Raw genomic sequence first — 20,304 nt, forward strand, 5'->3', positions numbered from 1 at the left:
CGCCGGCGCTTCCGGGTCAGGGGGCGGGACGCTGCGCGCGGCAAGTTCGAAGCGCGGGCGCGGCGGAGGGCTGAGGCTGCGGCGGTGGCGGCGGCGCGGGACGAGAGGCGGCGGCGGCCGCGGTCCGGTCCGGTCCTCTCGGCTCTCGGCGGCGGCGCCATGGACGAGGCCGTGGGCGACCTGAAGCAGGCGCTGCCCTGCGTGGCCGAGGCGCCGACCGTCCATGTGGAGGTCCACCAGCGGAGCGGCAGGTGAGCCGGGCCCCGAGCCGGCCGCGGCGCAACCCAGACCTGACAACACCCGACCTCGACCCGCCCCCCGCGAGCCTGACCCCGACCAGATCCCGCCCTGACAGGAGCCGACTCCGATCCCGAGGCGGACTCCGGCCCGGCCCCGGCCGAGCCAGGGAACGCCGGGCTCTGGAACTGCCGGTCGCAGGAGCTCCGAGTCTGGGGAAACGGCCCTGACCCCGCACCCTCGCCCGCAGTCCCGATCCCCGGCGAACCCTGTCTGGCCTAGGTGGGCGGGGAGGGGCCGGGGCGCCGGGGGTGCCGGTGGCGGGTGACGGGCCCCGGCGGGCGGCGGCGAGGGGGGAGGCTCTAGGGGCAGCCGAAGGGCCTGCGAGGTCTGGGAAGCAGCGGGCAGGGGGCTGAAGGGGGACCGCAGCTCACGGCCTCGTCGCCTGCCGCCGCAGCTGTGGGGCTTCCAGTCTCCGCTAATCACAGCCCTGTCACTGCGGCTGCGCTTTGCGGGCTTCACGTTGGGCCTCGCGTTATCCAGCACAGCTCCAGCGTAGTGACTGACCTCCAGGAGCCCAGGGTGGCACCGACTCTTGCCGTCGCCCCTTCTTCGGATGGGGACCTGGGGCACAGAGCCCTTGGGCAGCTTCCCCAGGTCACGAGGAGTCCGCGCAGGTCCCGCCTGCCCTCTTCACTGCTTTTTTTTTTTTTTTTTTAATCACTTATTGTTAAAATGTTGGGTTTTAACTCAGACCTGATTTACGTGTTTTGTTTGTTTCCCTAGCACTGCAAAAAGAGAAGATCTAAATCTGAGTGTTAGGAAGCTCCTCACCAGACACAACATTGTGTTTGGCGATTACACGTGGACTGAGTTCGATGAGCCTTTTCTGGCCAGAAACGTGCAGTCTGTGTCCATTGTTGACACGGAATTAAAGGCTAAAGGTCCACAGGTAACTCGCTAATTCTCAGCGGCCCCGTGAACGTGCACTTGCTGTTTTGAGAGTGTGTTGTGTAGATTTATTTGATGTTTCCTTCTCGTCGCAGCCCATTGATTTGAGCATGTGCACTATTGCACTTCACATCTTCCAGCTGAATGAAGATGGCCCCAGCAGTGAAAATTTGGAGGAAGAGACAGAAAATATAATTGCGGCAAACCATTGGGTGCTGCCTGCAGGTACCCGTGACAGTAACAGTAGGCAGAGCATGCCAAGAATGGGAGGTCGGAGGATGGCACACGCCTTGGGCTTATCAAGGAGATTTTGTCCGCTGTGCAGAATTTTAGAATGTTGTATCTGTTATGAAGTAGAAAGTATATCACGACAGAGCAAGGTAGAAACTTCCAGTATGAACCTATTTGGATGGATCCGTCAAAGACAGTCCTCACTGAGAATTACACTGGTGCTCTGCTTTCCTGCCCAGTTGGTCAGTCTTGCTGGACCACTGCTTTCTCCTGCCTTCTCGATGCTCCTCCGTGAACTTTGCCGATGGGGTCTAGCAGGCAGAATCCTGCTTCTAATCCGGGTTAGGCTTGATGTCCTAACGACTGGAATAGACCCGCCGCTCAGCCCTGCTGGAATGTCGGCTTGTGGGGAGAGTGGTGTGTTCAGGGCCTGTGCTTGTGTCCGAGCATAGGTCCACAAAGACAGGTGTGCAGAATAATACGACAAAGAGGTTAATTATCTATGCAAAGCCACGTGCGACTGCCACTTATTCAACATCTTTAATTTTAAGAACGATTTTAAAAGTTTAACTTCCCTGTAACCAGAATTTTAGCTTACCGCCTGTGGAGCAGTGGAGGGCATCAGTGGCTCAGGGCAGACCTAACCAGTAGGTGCAAGGCTTCCTTTCCTAAAATTAGGTTTTTGTTTTATTCTCTCAGCTGAATTCCATGGGCTTTGGGACAGCCTGGTGTATGATGTGGAAATCAAATCTCACGTGAGTTGTGCATTTTTCCCAAAAGACCCCATTATTTGAAGTAGAATCATTATTGTGTCACTCTCTAGCACTCCTTAACTCAGATGGGCTTTGTGAACACTGCTTACCAGCAGCCCATGTCCTGGATTTCTGTCCTGTGGGATTGCTCCTGAGTGGAGCTGCCCTCCGGGGAGTTCCCCTTGGAAGAAGGGGGAGCGTTGGGAGGGTGAAGACCACTTGCACTGGGTCACACGCTTGGTATGACCAAGCACGTGCACATGGTCACTCCCGTGGGCTGAGAAGGCAGTGCTGAGGGGCAGACCGAGCAGGTGGGCAGGTCTGAACCCCCTTCAAGGGGAAGAGTCCTGCACACTGGGGGGGCACTAGGGGTCTGTCCCCACCGCCCCTCATCACCCCAGGCTCCTCCAGGCAGCCACAGTGGACCGCAGAGCCCTGGCTGTTCTTTCAGTGAATGTGCCATGCGCTGGTCCACTGCTGTGTCCCAGAGGAAGGAGCTCACTCTTACTTGGCGTGTCCCTCAGTAGTTTTGTGTGTCGTTGGCATTTTAAATAAAAGTGATCTTTGTGTTCACCGTTTATCCTTAAAACAGTAACAGCCAGCGCTTGTCCTCTCATGTCTCAAGTTACCGTCCCAGTTGAAAGCCTGTAGGTGTGTGGCAGGTGTCTGGCCGTGGCGGTCTCTGAAGACTCCCGTCGCTCTACTCGCTTAGGGCACGTTCAGCGGAACCTTTGCCTTGCTGGGGACTTTACCTGTGCTTTTCCTTTCTCCACGCAGCTCCTTGACTACGTGATGACAACTTTACTGTTTTCAGACAAGAATGTCGACAGCACCCTCATCACCTGGAACCGGGTGGTGCTGCTTCACGGTAAAGCATCACAGCTTTTGTTTGTGTGACAAGATCAACTGTGCGAAATCAGGCTTTTGCTTGTGGCTTTGTCCTTCTGCGAGGAGTTGCAGCTCCTTTTTCCTGGGGGGGCCAGAGTTGTCCTAGAACATCCTCCTCTGTGAAGCCAGTCGGGCTCACACTATCTGGGCTTTGGTTACTTGACCCTTCATTTGGCAGCCACCTGATTATGCCTTTAATACTGTTATTAAACTTTTCACATAACTGCCTTATTTTCTGATTGATCGTGGACTCCTTAGGATAGCAGTTGTCTCGTATTTCTTCATAGTGTCCTTAGAGCATCCCTTGATGGCTAGTAAACTGCAAAAGCCACACTCTACAGGACTCTGCCTAGTTCTTGGAGGAGAGTACTGGGTTTCCTTTCTTAATGTCCCTGGAGAGAAAAGAATCGAGAGAAAACCCCAGTTATAGTGAAGTAGGAGCTATAATTAAAAGGGTGATTAGCCTCTTTATACAATAAAGATTGTAGGCTCGTATACAACTTTAAGAAAACAAAGTTTCTTAAATAGCATATATTCTGGCAGATTGGCTTAATGCCAGGGTCAGTGTAGGCAATCCAGAGGCGTTTTAATTAGTGCAGTACGTTACTTGGATTTAGAATTGGTTGTATGTTTACTCTTAGACTATGGAAAATGCAGAAAATCAGAGTTGAACGTGTCAGCATTTTCTGTTGGATGGGTTCATGCTTCCACATCAGTTACCTCAGAGTTCCTGCAAAACGCTGTGCTAAGTGACACACACTCAGGGCACAAGCCCTCGCCTTACGGCTCTCCCTGTGTAGCGTGGGGCTCGGGCCCACGTCCAGGTACCTGGAGTGGAAGATGGTGGTTCCGTGGGCTTCAGAAAGAGCAAACGTCAGTGCCTTCAGAAGGGTCCTGACGGCTACCAGGAAAGGTGTGTTTGACTTTTGAAAGATGGATTTTCATAGTCAGTGGATTTCATAGAGGATGTGTGGGGACGAGGAGGATGTCAGTGAAGATGCGGACAAAGGAACGTGGAGCGGACTGTGGGCCAGGAGGCATACTTGGTGATGTTTTCTAGCATTTACACCGCTAGGAGATTTCTTTGTAAGTTCATGAGCGGTACTTGTGGTAATAACATTCGTAGCATTGAAGCCTGTTCGTTATCTTATATCCTGTGGATAACGCAACTACTGTTGTTTAAGAAATTTCTTATAGCACTAACTTAAAAACATATTTGCTTGCATTTTGTTACAGGTCCTCCAGGAACTGGAAAAACATCCCTGTGTAAAGCTTTAGCCCAGAAATTGACCATCAGACTCTCAAGCAGGTAACTTTGGTAATTTGAGAGAGGAGAGCCACAGAAGTGGGTTTGCTGGGTTTTCAGTTATAACAACGGAAACTGTTTTTATTTTTAAATCATTTTACATGAAGAGTAGGTCTCTGTCTTTCAATGTAAATTAATGAATTCCTCTGTACTCAGCGTTGTCTTGAGTTATGATTCCAGGCTTTTTAAACGTGTTGAGACTTGCTTTATGACCAGCACGTGGTCTCTCCTGGTGACTGTCCCACCACGTGCACTTAGAACGTGTTTCTGCTCTTGTTGGGTCGACTGTTGCATGTATGTTAGCTCAGGATGCTTGGTGTCCATGCTGATCGTCTGTCTGCTGTTCTGTCGCTTGCTGGGAGGACTGTCCAAGCCTAGCACTGGGTGTGTCTTCCTTGAGTTTTGTCAGTTTTGGGGTTTATAGTTGTATCACATTTAGGGAATATGTGGCTGTTATCTTTTCAACTAATCCCCTGCTCTCTGCATTTGTTTACACGTTACACTGCCTGATACTGTCCCACAGGCCACTGATGTGCTCTTATGTGTTTTTCAGGCTTTAAAAATTTTCTGTCTGTGTTTCATTTTGGGTAGTTTTCTGCAGTATACGATCTGTCAGTGGAATTTTCATTTATGATGGTGTATTTTTCTTTGGAGATTCTGTTTAGTTCCTTTTATACTTGTATTTCTCGTCCCATTGTGTTCTCGGTAAATCCTTGGGTAAGAGTATGATAGCTGTCTTATGCTCTGTCTACCAAGTCCATTGTCGTTATCACCTGGGTCTGGTTACGGGACGCATGTTTCTGCTTCTTGGCGTGTCAGGTAATTTTTGATTGAATGCAGACGTTATGATTTCAAGCGTCTGGATTCTGCTCTGTCTTTAACGACTGCTGGGTTTTGTTCTGGCAGGCGTTTGTGTACTTGTCTTTGGTGTGATACTCTTGAGGTCTCTTTTTAAGCTTTGTTCGAGAGGGGTCTCGATGTGATCTAGGCTTAACCCTCAGGTGGGGCCCTTCTCGGGTCTCAGTTGAGCCCCTGAATGAGCAGCGAGTACTCTGCACCTTGGCTGTTGGGGCCTTGAACACTCCTGGCCTATGAGCGCCAAGGTTTCCCTACTCAGACACACCACATACCCAGGAAAGACTCCAGGGCCCCGTGATGGTTTCTGGAGCTTTATTCCTGTGTATCCCCCTCCTCTCTGGAACCCTGCTCTGTAGCCTCCAGACACCTCAGGCTCCTTGAACTCTGGCCTCTGTCTCCTCGACTCAGCCTGATGGCCACTCTTCTTGGGTCCCCCCCACGGTCACTGTTGGAAGGTGCGCCAGGCAGGAAGTCAGGGCGGTCGCGCTCGCCCCGTTGCCGTCCTCTCGGGTCACAGTCCTCCGGAGCTGTTGTCCAGTGCCTGTCACAGGCCTTGTTTCATTTGTTCTGCCTGGTTTTCCAGTTGGTTAAGGCAGAAGGTAAATATGACCCCTGTTGATCCAGTATGACTAGAAGAGGAAACCCTGTGAGATTTACTTTGAAATCTATTTTGTTTTCAAAAATGTCTTATAAGTAGGGAAATTGCTTTATTTCAACCCTTTTTTTTACGTTTAGTAACTTGGCCTTGGGCTTTATACAGTGAAATGCATCTGTGTTTTGAAGACCTCTTAAGGGCGGTTTCCTAAGCCACCAGAGGGGGAGGTGTTATTACAAGAAATGGGACTTTTCCAGTACAAAGATCTGGAAATCTGTACTTATTTTGTGGCAGAAAGAAGCCTTAGCAAGTCTTTTTCGCCCACTTCACTTAATAATCAAAATGCTTTATAATTAATTTTGTTTAATAGTCAACCGGATCATTAGGTTGTCTATCTCCCCCTTCTCCTATTTTGTTAAACAGAATTAGTAAATGGTCTTTTTCAACTGGAAAATTAATGATACTTTTTAAAAGTAATTCTTTTTCTTCTGTGGACTTTTGACCTGAAAGAAACTGTGAAGAGGACCTGGGAGTTAGCTTTTCTCGGGCCTGTTTCCTGTTCGATTTTAGTGAGAACCAAGTGCATCCAGTCTCTTGCCACCTCCTTGGTGGACGGGGTGTTAGTGCTGGATTTCAGTCAGTGTGTGTTCAGGTTCCCTTTTGAGCTTTCCAGGGCTCTAGGTTTGCAGGAAGTGATTTTGTGCCGGAAAACAAATTGTCACATTCTTTACAGTTTTGTGGAAGGAGGACAAAATGTTCCGCTCTGGCCAAAACATTCGTCATGCTCGTGTTTTGATTTATTTGCTGTGTTACTGCAGGTAATGCTTTTCCAATATGGAAGCATAAATTATAAGTAGATTTAAAATGAGAGGGATTTTATCTTGCTTTAATTCAAATGAAGGTACTGTTCAGTTCGAGAAACTTAATTTGCTCCATCCAGAACTATTGACGTTGATGCGCCTTGTTAGATTTTTCATAATTTTTAGTATTTAGCTTGCGAGGTAGCCCAATCCTGTGTCAGTGGCTGTAATGATTTAACAAAGTAGCCATTCTCAACCTGCTGGGCGTTTGAGAGATGTTGCATTAACGAGGTGGAGGTGGCTCCTGCAGAGGAGGCTGCCGGACTGGTTTGTAACAATTGCTGTGACTCTTTTCTTCCTGTCTTAGGTACCGGTATGGCCAGTTAATTGAAATAAACAGCCACAGCCTCTTCTCTAAGTGGTTTTCAGAAGTAAGTGTTAGTACTAATTCCAGTTCTCTGGATTGTCAGCCATGCAGTTGAAAAGTTGTCCTGTAGATTAGGCAAACTTTCTCCTCCAAAAGCTTTAGGAGAGAAAGGGGTGAAATGGGAAAGTGAACAAGGGGCTGACTTTGTGGTCAGAGAAAACTTCCAGAGCTCAGTGGTAACTTGGAAATAGTGTGAGGCCTGAGAGGACCCTCTGCCCGTCACATCCAGACCTCTGACTGGGTGGGACAGGAAGTTCAGTGTAACCTTAGGAGGGAGGGGTCTGCCTTCTAACGGGGCGGCACCCCTCAGCTGAGCATGCGCTGGGGGCTTGAGCCTCGTTCACCATCTGTGAACTGAGGGACTCCAACCAGGTGATGTCACAGGTGCCCCTCACCTCTGAAAGGCTCTGCCGCAGGCACCTGTCAGGAGGTCCCCCTGGTGGGTGGTGAGTGGGGACAGGGAGTGCCCATAAGGGGTGCACCGGGCCGGTTTGCACGCGAGACCCAGGCTGTCCTGGTCATGAGGACAACCGGGAAGGGAAAGGAGGAAAGACAGGTGGGCCAAGGTGCGAGTCACCTGAGCCATGCATCCCTGGCCCACGAAGCCGGGAGGGAGGACATCTGGGTTCTCTGCAGACTGGCTCCTCTGGTTCAGGGAGTTTTCCGAGGGGCCGTCAGGAGACGGTGGGCTTGTGCGGCCACCTGGGGTCAGAGCGAAGCCAGGTGGGGACAGTGGACACGTGCGCACCAGGCAGCTTGATGAGTGCAAGTGGATAATGAAGAGTGTTTTGCTTCCAGAGTGGCAAGCTGGTAACTAGGATGTTCCAGAAGATTCAGGACTTAATTGATGACAAAGATGCTCTGGTGTTTGTGCTGATTGACGAGGTACGTGTGTTCAGACTTTAAACCTGTGACTGCACGAGGCTCAAGACTAGCGGCCTCGTAAATCGCTGGGGCGCCGCCAGCCCCGCACGGGTCCAGCCTCCGCAGGCTCCGTGTCCTGCAGTCCTCGCCCCTTGGGCACCCCTCTCATCAGGCTCACAGTGCACGTGCGCATGCCCACACCTGCGTCTGCTCGGCTGACAGCGCCCTGTTGCTCCGTCCCTACAGGTGGAGAGCCTAACGGCTTCCCGCAACGCCTGCAGGGCGGGTGCCGAGCCTTCGGATGCCATCCGCGTGGTCAACGCCGTGTTGACCCAGATCGATCAGATCAAAAGGTAATGCTGTGCCCAGCGGGCTTGCCTGAGAAGCACGGACACCGCTCAGCCTTACTCCCAGCTTTTCTAGCTAAGAACGCATCTGACATTGAGCGTGGGCTCTGTCTTCTCCACATTTGAGGCAGCTTGTGCTAAATGCACGTTTTAGAAATTAAGTATTTTTTGCTTTATTAAAGTATTAAAAATACAAAACAAACCTCGGGCGTGGGGAGGATGTGTGCCCTGCAGAGAAGCATAAATGTGGTGTCTGAGTCAGTGCCAGCAGGACCCGGTGTCGGTGGCCGTTGAAGGGCCGGCACTGGGCAGGTGGGGCGCCAGCTGCTCGCCCTTCGCGGGGCGTTCATGTGTCCGCAGTCCAGTCCTGCAGCTCAGGCCTGTGGCCAGTGTGCCCAAAGCCGGTCCAGCTCTGGGGGCGGCTCCTGACTCACGAGAAGCCCCATCTGCCCTGTGTGGGCTCCCGCCAGCCCCTCGGGGTTCCCCCGTTGCCCTCCACGTGCCGCGCTCAGGAGGGGGTCTGCTGGGTGGGGTGCCGTGAGCTGCACTGCGCTGTGTCGGACTTCACCCTGCTGTCTCAGTGTTCTTCACGGCGGAGAACATCCTCATTGTCTCTTGGGGTCAGCGGCAGGCGTCCCTTGCTTGTCCTGCAGGCGAACTTCGTGTGAGGTGTAGACCCTCTTGTCTCTGCCCCCTCACCCCACCGCCCCACTCTTCGGTCTGGTTTCTCCCCCTGCCACTGCCCCCGCGTCCACCCCAGCGCTCAGTGTGGAACCATCCGCGGCATTCAGCCCCTGGGGCCCCTACCTCTCTCCGCTCTCCTGACCTCTCCATTTCTGCTGCCGGCGTCTCCCCGGCATCTCTGGGTGGGGGAGGGCCTGCACTCCCACCCTGCTCACGGATCTGGTGGGCGAGTCTCCATCGAAGACCTGTACGTCCACACGGTCCCCGGCCCTCGTTCGGCCCGGAAACCCCAACTCCCCGCGGTTCCCATTGCACTGATGGCCTTGCTGCGCACCCACTGCTCAAGGCAGAAGATGGGGCCCCCGGACCACCTGCGTCACTCCGGGAGGAGTGGAGACTGGGGCTCTGGTTTGGCTCTCACCCCACTCACCTCACGCTGCCTCTGTGTGGGTCTGACCGTTTGTGAAAAGCCTGAGTCCCGGACGAGGGTCCCAGTGGCGTGTGTGCGCCCTCCGTGCAGCCTGGGCTCACCAGGCTCCTGGCCCGTGTGCCTGCCCCGCCCCGGGCTCACCCTGCTCACCCTGCAGAGGGCTGTGTACCTGTGTATGGCCGTGCCCAGGCAGGCGGGAGTGTGGGTGCTGGGGGCTCGGGCGTGCGCAGAGGTGAGGGGTTCGCCGTGGGTGAAAGGCAGGGGGATGTCAAGCAGGGGCCCGGGACAGCTTTCCGGGAGGCAGGGGAGCGACCGGGGCACACGGCCCGGGGACGGTCTGCTGTGTTGCAGCCAGGAGAACCTGGCAGGAGTTGGGGGTCAGGAAGGAGCTCAAGGTGCAGGGCTTCGGAAGGCCTCGCGGGCAGGTGTGCGGAGGGGGAGTGTAGCCGGCTGAAGGGCGCTGGCTGAATGCCCGGGACCTTGGTGGCCGTCTGTCCTGACGCTCCTCGTGTCGGGTCAGGTGTGGTCGAGTCCCTACAGCATGGGGTGACCGGTCCTCACCTCTCTGTCCGCAGGCACTCCAACGTGGTGATCCTGACCACGTCCAACATCACGGAGAGGATCGACGTGGCCTTCGTGGACAGAGCTGACATCAGGCAGTACGTTGGGCCGCCGTCCGCAGCAGCCATCTTCAGAATCTACCTCTCCTGCCTCGAAGAGCTGATGAGGGTGCCTTGGTTTTTCTCTCTCCTACTCAGTAGATTTCTTACGTTTCCTTAACCCACTGAGGTAGCCGAATGTATCTGGTTCCAGTATAGAATGAGGTCTCTCAGCCTGACATCAGTCATCTCCTGAGATTGAAAGTTACAGTTGTTGGGGACTTCCTGGTGGTCCAGTGGTTAAGGCTCCGTGTTTCCACTGCATGGGGTGAGGGTTCGATTCCCGGTTGGGGAGCTAAAATCCCACAGGCCACGTGGTGAGGCCAAAAAAAAAAAGCAAGCTACAGTTGCATCTGCAGGCTGAGCGAATAGTCGAAACCACAGCCACTGATCGAGTGTTCTGCTGATCATCATGGTGGTTTGAGCTGCGGATCTGCAGGTGCTGAGTGAGTAGGGGTGTGGGCCCGTCCCGGACCTCACGGCCTTTGCAAGTGACCTGCTCTCGGGGCCTCGATTTCCTCCCCTGAAAGAGGAAGAGCGGTAGTGGTCGTGGTTCACAGGGAGGTCACGGGACTGGGGGTCGTAGTTCACAGGGAGGTCGTCGGCTGCAGTGTTCGCGGCCCCAGGTTCTACCGTCAGCGCGAGCACAGCGGCAGCGAGTGTGTTCACGTTCACTGTCTGTCTCTCGCGAGTCAATCTAAGGGTCCGCGTGTGCCCGTGGGTGGTAACCAAGCCAGCCAACAAATAGGGATTTCTACAGCGATCGCCAGGCTGGCATCCTTGTAACTGGCTGGGGGATGGGACCACTGCCTGCACCACGGAGTGGGGGCCCCAGCGTCCTCACAAGGGTGACCCGGCCTCTGTGACGGGGACGGGAGCTGGTCTCCGCCCCGGGTGCGCTGTCCCGGGCCCTCCTGCTTTCCCGCACCATGGTGGGGGCGGGGGGGGGGGCGTGGAGCTTCGACGTGGTGCCGCTGTTTAGGGGCCTGCGTGGTGGCGGGTCCTGCTGGAGGCCCCCGGGGGCCTTTCCAGGGTGCCGCGTCGCGCCGTGCTGAGGTTTCGCCAGGCGTTCGGACGTTTTCTGGGAGCCGAGTGCCTGGAGCAGGTGTCGTGTCCTAGACGGTTTATGGGAAATGAAGACATTCCGACGGGGCGGCGGTTTGGCCGGCCCTGAAGGCTGTCAGCGCGCGACTGTGGCCCTGCGCTGTCGGGAGCCTGCTGGACGGCTCAGGTCCCTGGGGGGTCCGCGGAAGCCGCGGGAGCCTGAGGGAGTGTCACACAGTCAGGTGGGAAGGTCAGAACACACCCAGCACAGACCCTGTTGCTTAGTTTTACCTACGACCCCCACCAGCCCTCCCAAATGTGCAGCCAGACCTCTCCTTTCTCCTCTCGTGGCTTCTGAATCAGCGTGGCAGCGGCAGCGTGGCAGCCTGACAGTTTAGCGCGGGTGCTTGGGATGGAGCGTCCCACATGCAGACACGTGGTCTGGGAGCTGAGCTCTAGGACCCGGGTCCATGGTCAGTTAGAGGCTGTCTGACATTCCACCAAATGAGAGTCTTGGTTTTAAAACAGTGAACAGAGACCCTCCTTGAAAGGCCGGCCAAGTCCGGCTCCAGGGCCCAACTCTGTCCATTGTGGGATGTGACGCATGGTTGAAACTGAATATCAGGCTGGACTCAACACCTCTGAGTTCCTCCCCACCTGACACGTGCTGAGGACATGTTTTGCCCACAGGAGCAGAAGAGGCTGAGCGCTGTGGTTTCCGAGACATGTTTTGCTGTCTGTATTCTTGCCTTTGTTAGAAGAAGAGGGGCTGTGTGAGAGAGCTGCTTCCTGGGGCCCGTGCAGGCCCAACGGCCCCGCTTGGGTTTCTGAGATGTGGCGTGGAGTGTGCCTGCCGCCTGAGTGCTGCCCCTGCCTGTGTCCCCACAGTGTCAGATCGTATACCCTCGCCAGCAGCTGCTCACCCTCCGCGAGCTGGAGATGATTGGCTTCATTGAGAACAACGTGTCCAAGTTGAGCCTCCTTCTGAGTGAAATTTCACGGTGAGCGCTGACCTCGCTTTCGTAACCAAGAGAAGCCTGTTTGCTTTGGGATTGGCGGGGAGGTCGTCGTAATTGCCTGTGGCAGCCGTGGTTGTAGTCTGGGGTCAGACGGCATGGGCTTGATCCCGAGGCATCGCACGCGCGCCCGAAGCCCCCAGGCCTCCCTGACCCTGGGCTCCTGGACAGGAGAGTGGAAGGCAGCTGCCCTCCTACCTCCTAGACGTGACAGCGGACCATGAGCAAAGTTCTGCCCTTGTGTCTGGAAAGACGCTCAGGTTAAGGCTCTCTTTGACGCATTACTGATTTCTTAAGCAACGTCTGGGAAACTTTTACAAATTGGCAAGAAAATAAAATGGAGGCTTTTGCTTTGATAAGCAAACAGTTAAACAAGTAAACAATTAGGGCGCTTAGGCTTGGTGCTTTAGGAAATAAAGGAAAGTGGTCCAGCTACCTGGGCACCGAGGGACACGTAACATGTGAGCATCGAGAATCGTGGGCACGCCTGCTCAAGGCCCAGGCTGGTAGCGCTTTCAAGTTCTCAGATGGCCTTGGTGATCAAGGGAAGCTGGGAAATGGAGCAGAGCCCTGAAGGACAGTTAGAATTTGCATAAACTGGAGAGAAGTCAGGAAGGCTGCGGGCGCCCTTAGGTGGGTTGCACTGCAGACACCAGCTGGCGGCGCTGGCGGGGCCTGGGGGGTGGCGTCACTGCCTGTTGGAGAGATTTAGTTAAAGTGGCTGAGGTGGGACGGGAGAGCAGTTCAGAGACGTGGGCAAAAATTCACCAAGACGTGAACCAGCCCGGTTCCTGGGGGAGCCCTTGTTGCCAGCCGTGTGCCCACCTCACTGTGCTCCTTGTGAGGCCGTGGGTGGCGTCAGGACCCTGTCCTGGCCCCCCTCGAGGGGCTCTGGGGGAGGGACGTGCAGGGTCTAGTCCTGAAACATGCAGCGGTCCGTGTGGAGTTGACGCCCCGAGTGTGGTTATGTTCACAGGAAGAGTGAGGGCCTCAGCGGCCGTGTCCTGAGAAAACTCCCTTTTCTGGCTCACGCTCTGTATGTCCAGGTGAGTCCCCGGCCGAGCTCCGCCTCCGGGCCCTGTTCCACCGCCGCCTGCTCTGTCCAGCAGGGTGTGGCCTCGCTGAGAGTCCCACTTGCCACCATTGGGGTGTCTGCCTCATTTCACGTTTGTAAAGCGACGGGCTCCTGGGGCAGTAGGAGGAGGTGGCCGTGTGTCTGCTCACCCCTCGCTGGCACGTCGAGAGCTCACGTGCAGGCCCCCCCTGCCACCTAGGAGGTGCTTGTGCCCTGGGGTGGGGGGGGGCGCGGGTGCTGCCGGGTGGCCCCTCCGAGGACAAGAACACTCACAATGCTGTCTTTCCAGGCCCCCACCATCACCGTCGAGGGCTTCCTCCAGGCCCTGTCTCTGGCCGTGGACAAGCAGTTTGAGGACAGAAAGAAGCTCTCGTCGTGCGTGTGACCTGACATCCCCGTCTGCGTTCTCGGGGAGCACACAGCAAGGAGGCGACAGGCTTCTCTCACAGCAGCGGCCGCCCCGGGAATCTCCGAGCCCGTGGCTGAGCCTTGCCGGCCAGAAACCCACAGGCCGGTGTTGTACAAGAAGCGTGTTATATCTACGTACTTTTAAACGCGTGTTAGAAGACAAACAGCCTGTCGTTTTTCCTGTTTTAAAAGACGATCATCTGAGCTCTGTGTCTCTTTGTAAAGAACCGTCTAGATGTCCTTGCTCTAGCCTGGCTCCAGTTGACTGGGCCCAAAATGCTGACAAATTTTGTTTAGAAAAGATGATTAAGTAAGCTTTATAGAAGCGAAGCAGAAACCACATTGCCTTAAATAAGAATGTAATCATAGCATTAAAAGAAAAGTGCACGTCACTCGAGGCAAGACAGCGTTTGCCTCCTGCCGTGAGCTTGTTCTGTTCAGTGCAGACATTTGGAGATTGATGAATAAGAAAAACCTGTTCCTATGTTAACAGAAATCGAGAAGAAAATTCTAGGGCAGGTGCTCTTCTCGGTGAGCAGACAGGCTCCACTTGCGGGGAGGAGAAGCTGATGCGGGGCGAGCCTTCCTGGTGCCCAGTGCAGGCCGGCGTTACGGGGACGTTTCACAGTCAGTCACGGCCCAAATGCGGATTGATGTTAACACGTGTAAAATAAATTGGCCAATAATTGATGTATCCCACAGAATATCGTGTTTGTTGCTTTCACCTCATGCTAAAATAAATTTCATATTAGTGTTTCGTATACAGTTTTAAAAGAACACGTTACCTTTTGTCACAGAACTTAAGTGTTAAAATTGTTTTTCCAAAATTTTCTCATTTTGATTCTCTTATCACTCTCAAATGCTTTGAGTTTTAAAATTACTCACACGATCACTTGACTTTTAGCCTGTTTTACGCCTTGAGGTGAAGGTGCATCGTCTGCACGGGGCTGTGCAGCCCGGGCAGGCCCAGGGTCAGGGCTGGGCTGGGGGTGGGAGGACCCGAGTTTCCGTCCCTGGGCCGTCGGCCGTGCTTGGCTCCGGTCAGATCCAGGACTAGAGCGACTGCGGCCCTGGGGCCGGGGCCTGGCTCTGTGGTCTCCTCAAGACCTTGAAATCGGGTGAAAGTGGTGTCTGTGGGCCCTGGGGTCAGAAGAGGGGAGGGGGTGCTCCACGCTCCAGGGTTGCTACTGAAGTGCCCAGCGTCCAGGTGTCCAGATGGGAGCGCGGGGGCAGCGGGGGAGGGAAACCCCGAGAGGGGCGGCGGCGGGGCCCCTCCCAGAACGCGGGTATGTCTGACGCCGCCACCTCTGGGCACCAGGGGTCAGCGCTGCTCCTCGGGACGGACAGCGGGGGCTCCGGGTTCAGCCAGGGCCCCGGGGCGGGGCGAGAGTGGTCAGCAGAGATGGCCAGGCTTAACCCCGCGCTCCTGTTCAGGCTCTCTGGCCTCCTCCCCCGCCGCCATGTGTGCCCGTGCCCACGGGACATCGGCACCCGCGTGCCAGCCAGGTGGGGGCGGGAACACGGATGCTCGGCACCCATCCTGCCTTCTCGGGCCCCAGCTCACCCGGGGGGAGCGGGCCGGGCCCCCCAGGCAGAGGACGCGGACCCCCCGGGCGCCTCACTGGGCGCAGGCTGTCGTGGGCACGTTCTGGGCCGCGGCCAGAAACCCGAGACACGAGTGGCCGGGCCCTGGGGCCAGGGTGGGTCCGCGCGGCCCACCCCCTAGGGGCAGGTTCCTGTGCGGGGAGGGGGGGGGGGCCGGTGAGCCCACCGAACACGGCGCCCGCTGGCCAGGCCTCTCCTGAGCCCCCGGCCTGGCGCAAAGGGCTCCGGCCCGACCCCTCAGCCGGGAGGGGCGCCCCGCAGGAGAGGCCGCGGACATGGGGTGGACGGAGCAGAACTTCCCGGGCAGGATGACCTGGAGGACGAGGCGACGGGGATCAGGGATGGCGAGGGCGATTCTCAAGGTCACGCCACCGAGGAGCCAGGCGCTGAGCTGAGGGCGCTGTGGCCGCAGCCCCTCCACCCGACTTGGAGGTGACACCTCGCAGAAAGGCCCAGGAGCAAGCTGACGACGGCGGCTCCGCCTGCCCAGTCTGGAGGCCCTTCTGTGGAGGCCGTGGTTCCCGCCCTCAGCGGTGCCCCAGGGCGGCGGCTCCTGTCACCATGGCAACGTGGTGGCAGCCTGTCTCCTCGGGCTGAAGTGTCCTTTGTGATGGGGAGGTGGGTTTTCCATCCCCTGAGTTCTGATTTCCGACTCAAACTTCCTCCCTCGACCATCTGGTTACTGTTCAGGACAGGAAATATTTTGTTCTCTGTCACCTTATATCATTCAGAACTGGAACCTTCTTTCTCTCTCACCTGAGCTGTCACGGATGGAAACCTTTATTCTCTATCATCTCCAGATTTATCTATTCTGACTGGAAACCTTCTTTTTCTCTAATGTGAGTTATCCTTTGTTCCTGAAAGCTTCTTTGTCTATAATCTGGGTTCGCATTTGTTATTGGAAACCTTCCTCCTCTATCAATCACCTCAGTTAGAATTTATGACAAGACAGTTTCTTCCCCTGTCACCCGAGTCATTATTACTGACTGGAAACCTCCTTCATTATCACTTGCGTCGTCCTCTGTGACTGGAAACTTTCTTCCTCTATCCCCCGATGTCATCACAACGCGAAGGCTCTTTTCTCTTTCAGAGAATCATCACTTCTGAGGGGAATCCTTTCTTTCTGTATCACTTGGGTTGTCTGTGTCTGCAAACTACCTTCTCAGTCGCTCGATGTGCCTCTGTGACGAGCGGTCTTCTGTCTGGACCACCTGAGTTACGATTTATGATCAGGAAACTCCTTTCTGCATCACCCACTTGGGATTTATGACTGGAAAGGTTTTCCGTTGCCTGAGTGACCATTTATGACTAGAAACTTCTCCCTGTGTCACGGGAGTTAGCACTTAGGGCTGGAGACCGTATTTATCTGTCTCCTGATTTAGCATTTGTGACTGGAGGTCATCTCTTTCTAAGCATTTGTGACTGGAGGTCATCTCTTTCTACCCCCAGTGTTGTCACTTATGACTGGAAACCGTCTTTCACCATGACCCGAGCTATCATTCCCTTTTGGAAACTTTTCTTTTTTACTAGTTTTGAGCAACAACCTTCAGTTTTGCCACCTGAGTTGTCATTTGTGACTGTTATCCTTCTTCCTCTGGCACCCGAACCCTCGTTTACGACAGGACGTCTTCTGTCCTGTCACCTGAGTCATCACATGAGGCTGGAACATTTCCTTCTCTTGACCCTGTTACCTCCGTGACGGACGGTCTTCTTTTTTTTTTTTCCAAGCGTGCACTGGTTTATTGACCATGGACGGTCTTCTTTTTCTGTGATCCGAGTTATCGTTTGTGATGGAAACCTTTATTTTTATATAATGTTGGTTACCATTTATGACTGGAAACCTTCTTTCTCTATCACCTAGTTATCATTCATGACTGAAGTTTTTTTCTCTCCTGATTGATCATTTATGACTGAAAAGTCTTCTTTCTCCATAATTGATGACTGGTACCTTGTCTCTTTATCACCTGACATCATTCAGGCCTGGAAACCTTCCTTGTCTCTCACCTGAGTTATCATTTATGAGTGAAACCTTTTTCCTCTGTCACCAGAACTATCACTAATTATTGGAAACCTTTCTTTTTCTGTCTTATTTATGACTAGAAACCTTTGCTCTATCACCTTAGTTCTCTATTTTGACTTGGAACCTTCTTTCTGTATCACCTGAATGATTATTTATGACTGGAAACCTTTCTTTCTCTATAATATAAGTCTTCATTTGTGACTCAAAACCTTCTTCTCTAGCTTATGAATTATTATCTATAACTGGAAGTTTTCTTTCTTATTACCTGACTTACAATTTTTGACTGAAAACATTTCATTTTCTCTCACCTGAGTTATTATTTACAACTGGAAACACTCTTTCTCTATCATATGATTTATCTTTTATGGCTTGAGAAAGACAAATGTTATCACTTATGTGGACTCTAAAAATTAAAGCAAGCAAGTATAACAAAGTGGAAACAGACTCACAGACACAGAGAACAAACTAGTGGTGACCAGCAGCGAGAGGAATAGGGGAGGGGCAAGGTAGGTGAAGGGGATTTAGAGGTACAAACCACTAGGAATAAAACAATAAAGTTACAGGGATATAATGTACAGCACAGGGAATATAGCCAATATTTTATCATAACTTCGGAGTATAATCTATAAAAGTACTGAACTACTATGTTGTACAGCTGAAACTAATATTGTAAGTCAACTATATTCAAATAAAAAATGTGAAATGAGGATTTAAACCACTTCATAATTAAATTACCTTAGAATTTATTTTAAAAAAATTTTTAATGAATTTAAGAAAATAAAATAAAAACAGGAAGCGCCAGTGGGAAGACTTAATCACAGAGGCACTGCCGAGTGGCCTAACATTTCCCAGTAAACGGGGCTGGTGCCGCCCCGGGGCTGCTTCATCCCTGCGAGGGCCCAAGATCCCCACGGGCAGAGGGCTCCCCTGGCGGGGCTGGGGTCCCCATGGTGCAGGCCCCACGTCGCGAGTTTCGGGAGCCCAGCGGCTGGGCGGTGGTGATTAAGTCCAAGTGCCGCCCGGCTCTGGACACAGGACAAGCTGATGTTAAACACCTGATAGACACTGATGGGTGTCGGAGGCCGAGAGTCTCCCGCTGTGTCTGTGAAGCAGCACGTGCTCGGTGACCCCCGTGTCCTCTGAGGGCCTCATGGGGGCCCTAGGGCCACGCTCCCTCCCGAGGCCACAGAGAGGGTCCTTGCCACCTCTTCCGGCTCCCGGGGCTCCAGGTGTCCCTGGGCTTGTGGCCACGTCATCACATGGGTCTCCTCTGTGGCTGTGTCTCTCTTGCCCTGTCCCCTGTAAGGACCCTGTCTTCGGGTTTACAGCCTGGCGGATAAGCTAGCACTCTCTCATCCTACGACACTCGACACAATCACATTTGAAAGAATCTTTTCCTAATAAGCCAATAAGTTCATAGATCCTGGGGTGAGGCGGTGGACATCTTTTGAGGGCCACCCTCAGCCCACACGGGGCTCTGGGATCAGCCTGCAGCCCTTCCACCCTCCCCTACTGAAAGCGGCGCATCTGTCCCGGGCAACTTCCTTCCGGGCCGGCCAGCCTTCCAGATGCAGCGTTACTTCCAGAGTTTGGCCGTGTCCCAGAGGTCCTTCAGAATTTGTTCCAGAAGTAGAGCGGCAAGAGAGGAAACCCCAGGCCCTGCACACGGATAGGGGGTCCCCACACAAGGCCATCCCTGGCCTCGTGGGCATCAGCGGGGCTCACCCGTGGCCTCCCGGCCTGTGGGTGCCCCCGTCACACCTGTGCACCAAGGACATGCCGGTGTCCCAAGGAACTCGTGGGGTGTGGGGTGCCTCCTCACCCCCTCTCCCGTGGCCCTGGGGCCCTTCGCCACTTCTGGTCCCTACAGGTGACAGGCCGGAGTGCCACACCTGGGCGCAAAAGAAACAACAGCTCTTGTCCAGGCCTCTGGGTTGTCCGGCCTCTCGAGACAGAGGCTGACTGTTCTGTGGTGGGAGGGGCTCCAGGATGCCCCGCCCCCTGCTCCGTCCGCCATCCCGGGACCACCTTCCTTGTCCACCTGACAGTTGCGTTAGTGACTGGGGCCCAGAGAGCACCCCCAACCCCGCATGCACGGGAGCAAGGGTCTTCCTCTCCCCGCTCCCCCACTTCTCCGATGCTCTGGTTCTGTTGAATCCCACTGCCCCTCAACCCCAGCCTGGCCTCTGCATCCCCCCCACTCCACCTGGTGGACATGAACCTGGTCCTCACTTGGGTCGCCCCCCCAGTGCCCTGCTATTAGCCCCCCTGCATTCCGGTTCCCTGGAGGGAAGCACTGCGTGCTGATCAAACGTGCAAATGACAGGAAGCTGGGAGGGAGAGCTAATGTACTGCAGGATGAAGTGAAGGTCCAAGATGCCCTCACCACCCTGGAGAAAGGGCCCAAGTTACAAGATGGAAGGTGGTGGGAGAAGTCCGCTGTCACGCTCTCGGGCCCACTCGCTTCACACGAGGAGCAGAAAGACCCAGGCTGACAGCTTGTGAAGAAGATCTGAGAGTGTCAGTGGACCACAAGCTCATCAGGAGACAGCTGTGTGACTCGGCTGCTTAAAAGCCCTGATGTAGCCTTGAGCAGCCCGGAGAGAAGAGGACCCTCAGGCCAACAAAGGAAGTAACCCCCGCCTTGCCATGGTCTCCACTGGTCAGTGCCCACCAGTCAGACACAGGGTAACAGCAGCCCACGCTGATGGGGCAGTCCTGTGGTCCTGTGTGGACGTTTCACGGGTTAATAAGGGTGTGACCCTCACATCGTGCAGTGGGTCTTTCCACTGAAGGGGACAGGAGGTGGGCCCAGGCAATGGGAGGCGAAGCTCCGCCCTCGGGTGCCTCTCAGGGGTCCTGCAGGGCGTCCGGCCCGGCCTCAGGGTTTCCAGAGGGGCAGTGACAGACTCGTGAGGTTGCAGCAGAAGGGCAGGGTGGCCGGAGTCACGTACTGTGGACTTGGACGTCGGCGGTGGGACCGTAGACACTCAGCCCCTAGAAGAGCCTTCACTGAAAAGGGAAGAGAAATTGTCTTTTCTGCGGCCACGAGGTGAGTTTTCAGAGCCGTGGGGATAAACCAGCTGGGCAGGGGCAAAGGAAGGCGG

General features: G+C 54.5%; 1 protein-coding gene across 1 annotated transcript; it reads left to right on the forward strand.

The window, feature by feature from the left end:
• Positions 1-27: 27 nt before the first annotated feature.
• On the forward strand, positions 28-14,299 carry TRIP13 (thyroid hormone receptor interactor 13). Its single transcript, XM_029217734.1, has 13 exons — positions 28-251; positions 1,024-1,189; positions 1,284-1,413; positions 2,119-2,174; positions 2,949-3,039; positions 4,296-4,368; positions 6,986-7,049; positions 7,844-7,930; positions 8,156-8,262; positions 9,946-10,099; positions 11,962-12,074; positions 13,066-13,135; positions 13,454-14,299. Exons 1-13 carry the CDS (start codon positions 160-162, stop codon positions 13,547-13,549), a joined length of 1,299 nt encoding a protein of 432 aa, XP_029073567.1. The 5' UTR covers positions 28-159; the 3' UTR covers positions 13,550-14,299.
• The last annotated feature ends 6,005 nt before the right edge of the window (positions 14,300-20,304 follow it).

The sequence above is a fragment of the Monodon monoceros genome, unplaced genomic scaffold, assembly GCF_005190385.1.
Source record: "Monodon monoceros isolate NGI ecotype Baffin Bay Population unplaced genomic scaffold, NGI_Narwhal_1 Super_Scaffold_12, whole genome shotgun sequence".
NCBI classification, from domain to species: Eukaryota; Metazoa; Chordata; class Mammalia; order Artiodactyla; family Monodontidae; genus Monodon; species Monodon monoceros.

Excerpts from the sequence above, each read along its gene's own strand:
- TRIP13 (XM_029217734.1), top strand. The coding sequence starts at position 160 with ATGGACGAGGCCGTGGGCGACCTGAAGCAGGCGCTGCCCTGCGTGGCC. Across the intron at positions 3,040-4,295 it reads CCGGGTGGTGCTGCTTCACG|GTCCTCCAGGAACTGGAAAA; the intron begins GTAAAGCATCAC and ends ATTTTGTTACAG. Across the intron at positions 7,050-7,843 it reads TCTCTAAGTGGTTTTCAGAA|AGTGGCAAGCTGGTAACTAG; the intron begins GTAAGTGTTAGT and ends TTTTGCTTCCAG.